General features: G+C 33.9%; 1 protein-coding gene across 1 annotated transcript; it reads left to right on the top strand.

The window, feature by feature from the left end:
- The first annotated feature begins 2,375 nt into the window (after positions 1 to 2,375).
- Positions 2,376 to 6,773, top strand: LOC11430549 (uncharacterized). Its single transcript, XM_003626227.4, has 5 exons — positions 2,376 to 3,082; positions 3,330 to 3,447; positions 3,887 to 4,242; positions 4,564 to 4,662; positions 4,821 to 6,773. The coding sequence occupies exons 1-5, from the start codon at positions 2,496 to 2,498 to the stop codon at positions 6,319 to 6,321; spliced, it is 2,661 nt and encodes an 886-aa protein (XP_003626275.1). The 5' UTR covers positions 2,376 to 2,495; the 3' UTR covers positions 6,322 to 6,773.
- Positions 6,774 to 11,164: the final 4,391 nt, after the last annotated feature.

The following is an 11,164-nucleotide window of genomic DNA, read 5'->3' as shown; positions in this document are numbered from 1 at the left end:
AGTTACATTTTAAAGTTTCAATGCATTGAGTGCACTACTTTTCAAAACAAACTCTTTTTTAGACTCACAAGTGTCATAAAGGGCGGGCACTTGTTAGCGTTTTCTGTAACACCCCGTTATCCCAAAGCAATTAAATAATAAATAAACATCAGAGTATACCACCAAACGTGTATGTCACACTACTTTTTAAAATTTCTTAAATAGAATATAAAACTATTTAATAAACAACATCCTTTATGAAACATCAATAAATTGCAGCGGAAATATTTTTCAACATTAAACTTCATCATCAACATTAAATTCCGGCACAAAGGCCTCAACATAAAATCATCAACATTGTTCAATTAACAATAAAAGAGCTACATCAGCATATTCCAAAATTTGATACATAAGGAATGAAAATAAACAAGTAATCTCATCCCGTACGTATCAGAGCCCTAGACATTGAGCCACCACCTACTACTCAGGATCACCTGCAAGTTACCCATAGGAAGGGCAACATTTTCAAGGAGAAGGGGTGAGATTCACAACAATAAATATATATAATAAATTCATCAATTGAATCTAACACCCTAACATAATAATAATTATTCAATATAAATATATATTTCATATTCAACAGATCAACAACAATGGTATTTACAACCAACAACAATGACTCATGCAACTATTCGACAACACCGCTAAGACTCTTCGACAATGCGACAATACGACAATGCATTTGGTACCAATTTACAGGACAGAAGCCCTCACCGGATATTGAATGGTTAAAGCATTCATCAGGGCATAAGCCCTCACCGCTTTGAACAATTAAAGTGTTCCAGGACATGAGTCCTCCCGCTTTGAACGACAAGGCGTTCCAGGGCAAGAGCCCTCCCGCTTTATATGCTTATGCAACTGACTCCACTTGTGTATATCTACATACAACTTAACAATGCATATTTGTATATATGACTCACAACTCCATAAGTAACAACATGTATGATTTATTTAAATATAACATACATCACAGTCATCCACAGATCATTATAATCAATCCAACAATTCAGAAAAATGCACAATTAATCATAATCATGCTCATACATCAAGCTCAATCAACATTATTCAATTAAAGAACAAACAGCTCAGATACTGGGCAACTCGCCTCGCGAGTGCATCTGCTCGCCATGGTGAGCTCAGGCAAAAGGTTACTCGCTGTGGCGAGTACGAGGCGAACAAGAAAAGGGGTGCTCTCGGGAGTTTTGACATTTTTCTCACTAAATCTTCATTTTTAAGCTCCATATTCATCATTTTAATCTAAAAATTGTCTCAGTCCTCTCTAAAATCATTTAGGCACTCAAAACTAACCAAAATACAGCTTATAACAACAATTCAAAAATCATGATCTCTCAGGCACTTGCTCGCCATGGTGAGTGGTTCTGCTCGCGAGGCGAGCCATGAAGTTGCTCACTCGCGAGGCGAGACGAGCTACTCGCCGGGGCGAGCGATGAACATCAGTACGGGCAGAATGCAGGTTTTTCCCAGAAATCTCATTTTCCTCAAATTCACTCCCCAAATCAGTTTACAGATATAAAATTAAGTGTTGTATGCAACCAGAACCTATTTCTAACATCAGAACAACGATCTATACACTCAATTCACTCAAAAAACCATTAATCCAACATAAACCCCAAAATTCCCAATTTTATCATAAACCTGTTAAATTCAAAATCAGAATTCAAAAACTATACTACTGAAGCAAACCTCACCCTTACCTTGAATTGACGAACAAGCTCTACGAAAATCAGATTCTCCCCTCTTAGCTCTCCTCTTGGTTTTTCTCCCAAAACTCAGTTGTACGTGAAAACTGCTTCTGACTTCTATTTTCTAATTTTTCTCAATAAATATAACTTCCCAAAATTTAATTAACTCCCACCTAATTAACTTAATTCTCATTTAACCCCAAAACTCCAATTAAATCCTAATTCCCACTTATTCTATTAAATAATAAAAATAGTCCTTTAATAAAATACACCACACCACAAAATCAACATAAATCATTTAAAATCATATAAAAGACTAAAAATAATAAAATAACAATTAGGGCGTTACATTTTCCTATCTTTAATACTCCATCAGGTCTTATTTACAAGAAACAATTTACTTTTTAGATACATTAAATAATTTATATATTTGATTTAAGTTCTTGACTAGATATATACATTCTTCAATGTGTCTAAAAAGTCAATTTTATCATGTAAATAGGATCGGGAGAGTAATATATAATGAATTTTAAATTTTTATGTAATAACACAAAATTTTTCAAAAACAAAAAACACATTTAATTTTGCAAACAAAAAATTGCATTTGCATGAATTGTTAAAAATTATGAACTTCACTTTAGAGTTTAGACTAGAGTGAAGGTTTTGGATTGCAAAACATAATAAGCAGGGTTTAAGCGTCTCCGGCAGTTTGTGTTCCGAATGGAGCTTTGAACTTTTCCTTTCGAAACGACAATGGCGTACGGTCGTTTATCTCTTCTTCTCACCAAACGCCGCCTCTTAAACCCTAAAACCCCATTCTTCCATTCCCACCATTTCTCAACTTCCCAAAACCCAAACCCTAAACCTTCTTCTCTTTCCGCTCGTCTCAGCTTCGTCTTTGATCAAATTGACGCTATCGAAAAAGAACGTTCTCAAAAACACGAAACTCTTCAACGAATTCGTGCTTGGCGTGATTCCAAAAACACTCATAACCAAATTCCCGAACAACCCGTTTCAGAATCACCACCATCACCACCAACAACAACATCTTCGTCTCTAAATGAAGAGTCTGATACTAACATTAACAGTAAACCTGTGGAGTTGGTGAAGAAAGAGGTGGAATTTGTGCATCCGTGGCCGGAATGGATTCAATTGATGGAGAGATTGGTTCATCAGAATTATTTTGATCATAGAAGGAAAGATGAGGATAAAATGGTGCAGGATTTAGGGTTTGATTCATCTGAGATTGTACACGATGAAGGGCTTGATTTTACTAAGGATTTCAAGAGCGTTCATGCTGCTTGTCTTAATTTCGGGAAGGACCGGTTTGATTTGTTGAGGTATGTGGATTTTAACTAACTAAGTTGAATTCATTTTGGTTGTTGAATTTCTTGGGTTTTTTTAGATTATAAGAAAAAGTGACAATTTTTGACAATTTTATGTGATATTATGTTCTTTTTAGAGTAAAATAATGATATTGTGGCTGTTATTGTTCTGTTTATGGAGCTTTCTGTTGATGTGATGACAAGTTTGATAATTTTCATTTTAATTGCTCAAATTAATGATTGATTGATTGATTGATTTCAGGTCATTGTCCAGGCAGGATATTCAAGTTTTGGTTGGTTTTGGATGCCCCAATGTGGACAGAAAGGTGGTTTTCTCTGGAAAACTTTTAAGGAAGCTTGTCCACCTGGATGAAGGAGATGTAAGTGTAACACGCATGCCATTTGGTGCTCAACACTATTAAGTTACAATTTCTTAAGTTGATTCATTGTTGTTTTGATTGTCAAAATCTATTTATTTGAATTCTTTAAATCCATTGCAATTTCCAAGTAATGAATGGGAATTTTGTTTGAGATGATGGAGGCCGGAGGGTTGGAATCTTGTCTCTGTTATTGTACTGAGAAGATATTTAAATTACAAGTGTCTATATTTGTTGTCGGTGGCAAAGGGCCTGAGATTGATTTGATTGTTCTGGCATCCTTTTTACCATTATCTCAACCGCATCTGTAATTTTTTCTTTTTTCAGACCCCTCTTTTGTGATCTCTTTCTTATTTGGTGTTGGACTTTAACCCGAAGCATATTTTTCTCATTATTTGAATTTATTTATCATATTTATGATACAAAAATTCATTGATATCAGGTCTGTAGTTCCTGCAGCTTGAGAAACAATTGTGACAGCGCTTATCTGCTTACAAACAAAGAGGATGAGGCACGGACTATTGATATCATGCGAATGCTACTGACACTTGGGTTTGATCCTATTAATGGATCATCAGTCCTCAACAAGCCACTTTTGAAGCAGAAGTCTGTTAAAGCAGTGGTTCGTAAATTGCTTCATGAAGTTGTCAAATTGAGTTCAGTTCCTATTGATCCAAATCTTCCTCCTCCAGTGATCAAAAAGCCTCCACCAAAGGTGAAACAACCTCCTCCTACTCCAAAGAGACGTGTTGGACGGGATGATGTTGAGATGAAAAGGGGGGACTGGCTATGTCCAAAGTATGTCCTTGGAATCTCTGTTATTTACTTGCAATATTAAATTAAAAAGTTTGTTTTACCACCAAAGTGCATGTCAAGTTCTAGTGAATCTTCTTGCAGTAAACTTTTTTTACCAATTTATTATGTTTGCTACACCATGTGGACCAGGTGAACTTTTTTTGGTTGACAAACCACTGATAGGCATCATTAATTCATTGTTAGATATTTTTGCTGTTTCTCCTTTTGGTAGTTAATGATATACTATGAATACAAGCTGCTTTGAGTAGTGTGAGGTATATAGTTTATTTTTCCTGTTAACTGAAGATGCTAAATACTTATCAGGTGCGATTTCATGAATTTCGCGAAGAATAATGTTTGCTTACAGTGTGATGCCAAGCGTCCCAAGAGACAGTTGCTTCCAGGAGAATGGGAATGTACTGAGTAAGTTTAAGTCCATTTAATGTTCTGGGGTTACATTTTACTGTTCATCCCCCTCCCCTCACAGATAAAAACAAATCACGTCAACCAAATATTGTTAGATTTTGCTAATACTTGTTGAGCATGAGCTGAGTGTGAGTTGTTTATTTTTTATCTGGCAGGTGCAACTTCTTGAATTACAGAAGGAATGTGGTATGTTTTCATTGTGAGTGTAAACGCCCACCTGATGAATTCCTGGAAAATAAAACTCAAGATAGAAAGTACAGTTCCGGACCTAACTTTAATAAGATGGGCAGCCGGCAAGAGGTTTCCAATGCCTGGAATTTTGACTTCGATGACAATGAATCAGATGGTGCAGATGTTGCCAATTTTGAATATGCAGATTCTCATGGTATAGACAAGGATTTTTTTTCAGATAACAATGCTCGGCGTGTGGGGTGGGAAGATGATTTTGCAAAGAATAGGAGCGTCCCAGGGTCCCACGATGACGAATATGTTAATGCCGGTCCCGGTCCTTCTAGACCTAGAACAGGGTTTGATGATTTTGAGGATGAGGATGATATAGATAGTTATGAGCTAGAAACTGAAACAGGAACCAGTGTTTCAAGAATGGAAGCTACAAAAACTAATTTTTCAGAAACAGAGGACTCTTTGGACTGGGAAGATTCTGAAGACATCGATGACAAAATGCATGCACATAATAAAAGTAAAACAGCTTCTGGAAGAACTGAACGAACCCGTTCAGTTCGCAAGAATACATCTTTCTCTCGATCCAAGGAAGACGAACTTGATTATGATTCTGATGAACAGCGGTCTCTTCTTTCGAAGTTCAAATCTAGCCATGTTTTTGCTGCCGACCAGAGAAGGAAAGGCAGAGGTCCAACCAAGAAATTAAGCTTTGGTTCTGACTCTGACGAAGATGGCAGTGCTGGCCTATACTCTGATGAAGATGATGACCTAAATGAGGCATATTCATCCAGGCAAAATAAAGGGAACAGACATGATTCTGGAAGAAGGAACTTTACTAAAGACGGAAAGTCTGGTGGTGGCTACAAATCAAACATGTTCGGTGATGATTTTGATGAATCACCCCGGCAGTCTTATAGAAATGCTAGAGGGTCTCAGGGAAGTAACCGTGATAAGAAGAGGTTTGATGATTTTGATGGATCATCCCGGAAATCTTATGGTAATGATAGAGGGTCTCAGGGATGTAACCGTGATCGGAAGAGATTTGATGATTTTGATGGATCATCCCGGAGATCTTATGGTAATGACAGAGGGTCTCAGGGAAGTAACCGTGATCGGAAGCGGTTTGATGATTTTGATGGATCATCATCCCGGAAATCTTATGGTAATGACAGAGGGTCTCAGGGAAGTAACCGTAATCGGAAGCAGTTTGATGATTTTGATGGATCATCATCCCGAAAATCTTATGGTAATGACAGCGGGTCTCAGGGAAGTAACCGTGGTCGGAAGAGATTCGATGATTTTGATGGATCGTCTCGGAAATCTTATGGGAATGATAGAGGGTCTCGAGGAAATGACCGGAGTAGGCAGAAATTTGATGACAGGGAGCACGGTAGAGGACAGTTTAATAAATACAGTATGGATGAGAAGGGTGGCAGTGATTTTAGAAACAGTAGGCGTGTGATTGAAAGATAGCCCCATAGTTTCATGAACACATTTTTGTCACTCAGTTTGTCGTTGCACATAATAACTGCCAGTCACCAAAATTCAAATTTGGCACAAGCCGCTAAAGGTCTGCTTTTTTGTGGGATTTATTGTTAAAATATCACCGGATTGACTGGAAGACTTCAACCTTGGTAAAAATTCCCTGTTCAATTTTCCTACATACCAAGTCAACTGAATTTGTTTTTTTACATATATTGGGAGTTGGCTAGAACTAGTGATCAGTTAAGCGACCTGAGTTATCCATCAGCAAAGTTAACCTGCCAATGAACCGTTGTGCTTTCCCATGATGGGATCCTCTAACATATTGGCCAGGAATACTGGAATAACCATATTTCTCTCTTTTAATCAAATAATAGTGTTGTAATCTGTCATGGGTATATTTTTTCTTTTGAATTTTCGTTATTTATTTATTTTTGTTAAAATTATATAGTGGATTCTAGGGTAAGTGATCAATTAAGTCTCTCACCGGTGGAGAGGAACAAAAATACCATTAGATTCAATCAATGGTCATAATTTATTGAAAATAAAAGTGAGAACATTTACAATTTTCCACACACAATCTTGCCCTAACACCACTAATAGAACGAAAAATTATTTTTCTTAATCATCATCTTCAACCTCCATTCCAACTTGGTATCAGTGCTGAAAAAGAAAATCTGGACAGAACAATTGAGTATAGTTTTCAAAAGTTTATGGGTTTTGCTAAGAGCGTAGTTCATGGGTTTTCCTAAGAGCATAGTTTCTGGGTTTTTTTTTTGGTGGTGGGCGGAGTTTAAACATAGACCTTGCATATTTTATACATTGTCCTTACCAACTGAGTTACGCTCACGAGGACATAGTTTTTGGGTTTAATTAGTGGCAGTTACCTTTCAATAAAAACATAGTATTGAATAATAAATTAACTAATTTAAGAGGGATACGGGGATATTACTCATCACTTCCATTTCCAACACCATCCCTTCAAAACAACAATAATACATCACCAACATAACCGTTGCTGCTTTAGTTCCGGTAAGGGCAACTACTACCAACATCTGCATCTTGTAACTTTCTTTGGATTTTCAACAAGTATATTCTGCAGATTTGTGGTGAGCTTGGCAGATGGGGAAGTGACTGGGTAGATTGTGTGTTGCAATTTTTAAAGAATCTTCCCACTTTTATCTTGACCGTTCATTAAATTGAATGGTATTTGTGTTCTTGTCCACCAATAAGGACTTAATTAATCCCTCACCTTACACCATAATTTTGTAAAATATGTTTTGTTTCTTCTGATCACAAAGTAATGAAGTATTCGGTTAAAATATTTAAAATAGAATAGAAATGAAAGAATATACACATATAAATAGAGTTTAATTATGGTGGGTTGATGGTCCAAAACAATTTTGCACACACGACCAATCAAAAAATTTTGAATTATCACGTCAATTAAAAACAAAGCAATAATTCAATTGACATGGCAATTCAAAATGTTTTGATTAGTCGTGTGTGTAGAATTGTTTTGGATTGTCAATCCACCATCATTAAACTCGTATAAATAAAACTTCAGTTGAGAATATTTAAATAATATTTTCATCATACTTTTAACAAAAAACACATATATTAAGGTCTATTGGTATTTTTGTTCTGGTTCACTGTTGAAGAACTTATTACATCATTTGATCCCACCATAATTTTATAAAGGCTTAATACATCATTTGATCCCTTAACTTATTTTTGGTTTTCAATTTGATCCCTTAACTATAAAGTGTCTCGATTTGGTCCCATAAATCTTTTGCCGTTTACTATTTTGGTCCTCTCCGTTATTATTTTGCAAAATCTGTTAACTATTTTTCATGTCTCATTTAAGATTGGTGATCATTGGTTGGATTTAAAAAACACACATAGTATACCGTAAACTTACGACATATGATAACTATTATTCACCTTAACATCATCACCCTTTTTAAAACACAACAATTCACAAAGTTAGAACCTGTATCCCTAATTCATCTCTTTCTCCATCAAATTCATTTTCTCAGGTTTGAAAATTGGATTCATTTATGCCTCCACCATTACAACAAGCAACAACACACTTATTACACATAAATCACCATAATTTTTAAGCATCGCATACAACACAGAAACCATCCATAGCAACACTAACTCTCCTTCCCTCATTTTCATCATGAAACAACCACCACCAACTAAATCATCACCGTTCACTCTTTCACCGCCTCCCACACCAACCACCGTCCATCCATGTCGTAAGCCCACTGATTCTTGATAATCTCGCTTCGATTCTTTATTTGGAATCTAAATCTGAATCTCACGTTTATATGAATGAATCTGAACACTATCTATAAGAGTGTCAAAGAGAAAAGGGTCAAAGATTGAGAAGAAAAAAAAAACATTAAAAGGGTAACTTTTTTTCTAGGAATGGTGATAACACAACCTATAAGAAGGTAGAACAGTGGTGGACGATGAGGTTGATTTTGTAGTGAAGAGTGATGAAATGAAAATGGAACAGTGGAACCAGAAGGAAGAACAGTGGTGGATAATAAATGAAGCATAATCAGAAATCTCACCTTCTTCAACATCCTCAACTTCTTTCCCATTTCAATCAAATTCTTCGATTTTCAAAATCCAAAAACAATGAATAATGAACCACATAGAAAAAAAAATCACACAACAACAATACAAACAAAAAACCATTAATCGGTTTTGGATTCAAAATTGAACAAAAAAATTAGGTTAATAAATTAATTAGTTAAGGTTACAAATTTTCAATTTTCGATAATGTTACAACAAAATCCGTTTTTCGTGGTGGCGGATCGAGTTACCGGTGATCGGAATTTTCAGATCCGATGAAAAAAATTGCGAACTTTGATGAATGAAAAATGAAGAGAGAAAAAATTGAATACGATAAGAAAATTGGATTATACGTCGGGATTGTTAATGATGAATATTTTGAAGTAAAAAAATTGGATTTTTTTTTTAAGGTTATATGAAGATGAAGAGGGAAGAAGATGATAATAAAAGTTATCATATGTTGTGAGTCCACAGTATGCCATGTATGCTTTATAAATCCAACTGTTGATCATCAATCTTAAGTGACATGTGGAAAAAAGTTAACAGATTTTGCAAAATACTAATGGAGAGGACCAACATAGTAAACGCATAAGATTTATGGGACCAAATTGAAACACTTTATTGTTAGGGGACCAAATTGAAAACCAAAAATAAGGCTCTGTTTGGTAAAAATAAGCTATAAGCTAACTGATAGCTGATAAGCTAGCTGTTAGCTGAAAAGCTAGCTGATGACTGATAGTTGATAGATTATAGTTGAAAAGCTTGCTTATTAAAAATAATGTGTTTGGTAAAATTAGTTTTTGAAGTGGCTGATAAGTATAAAATGCTATAAAAGGACATGTTTTTTTTTAATATACATATACACACACAATTTTTTTTGTAATGTATTTATTTTTTAATATTTTTAATTATAGTTAAATATGTTTTTGGTCCCTATAAATATTCAAACTTTTGGTCTTGGTCTCCATAAAAAAATTCTTCGACCTTTAATCCTAAAAAAAAATTCTTCGACCTTTAATCCTAAGAAAAAATTCACCCACAATTTTGATCTTTGCTTTATGAATCCCAAATATAAGAGAAAGGTGGAAACAAAATGTGAGTTAGAATATATAAAATTTTACAACGTACAATAAACTAGTTATTTTTTCCTTTAAAAAAAAAATAGACTAGTTATTTTTGTGTGGTGTACGGCAGGTTAGTTATAGCAAAATATAAAACATTTCCTTAAAAAAAAAATAAAAAATATATATATATATATATATATAAAGTGATTCTTAAAAAATACATACATATATATATATATATATATATATATATATATATATATATATATATATATATATATATATATATAAAGTGCTTCTTAAAAAAAAAAAACGTGACATTTTTTTTAAAGAAAAAAATGGGGCGGTTATAAAGATGAACATGATAGTTGTTTAATTAAAAAAATAATTAATTTAAATTAATAAGGTTAAAGTTGGAAGAAAATATAAAAAGTTATCAGTTATAAGCTAAAAAGCTACTTGAAATAGCTTTTCAAAAAACGCTATAAGCTCATGAAAAAAGCTTGTTACCAAACACGTCACATTTTCATCTAACGAGCTTATAAGCTAATCCAACAAGTTATAAGCTAGCTTTTTTGTGTTATCAAACACAGCCTAAGTTAAGGGACCAAATGATGTATTAAGCCTTTTATAAAATATATGTTTTGTTTCTTATGGATCACAAAGCTATTAAGTATTCGGTTAAAATAGCATAGAAATGAAAGAATATACAACTATAAATTGTACCGAAAAAATACAACTATAAATAAAGCTTCAGTTGGAAAAATATTTAAATAATATTTGCATCGTTATAATACGTAAATAATTGTTCAAATAATTACTCAATTCCTACTTACAATGAAAAACAGAAGGGTTAAAAAGTATGGATCAGGTATGTACATCATATAAAGTACTCATTCCGTTCCCTTTTAAGTGTCATTTTAGTGTAAATTTTTTGTTCCTATTTAATTGTCGTTCTGATATTTTAAGGGTATGATTTGTCAATTATACCCTTTGTCAATTATTTTTAAATAAAATTAATTAATACTATATATTTGGAGAACTAAAGTTTGTTTTTTTTTTAACAAAGTTTGTTTGTTTTGTTTTAAAACAAAATTTATTTCTTGTTATCTTCAAATTTAAACAAATATTTGTTACCTGTGATAATAATTTCATGAAGAGTTAAAATTTTATAAATAACA

The sequence above is a fragment of the Medicago truncatula genome, chromosome 7 (genome assembly GCF_003473485.1).
Source record: "Medicago truncatula cultivar Jemalong A17 chromosome 7, MtrunA17r5.0-ANR, whole genome shotgun sequence".
In the NCBI taxonomy this organism is placed as follows: domain Eukaryota; kingdom Viridiplantae; phylum Streptophyta; class Magnoliopsida; order Fabales; family Fabaceae; genus Medicago; species Medicago truncatula.
This window is presented reverse-complemented; position numbering and strand designations above follow the sequence as displayed.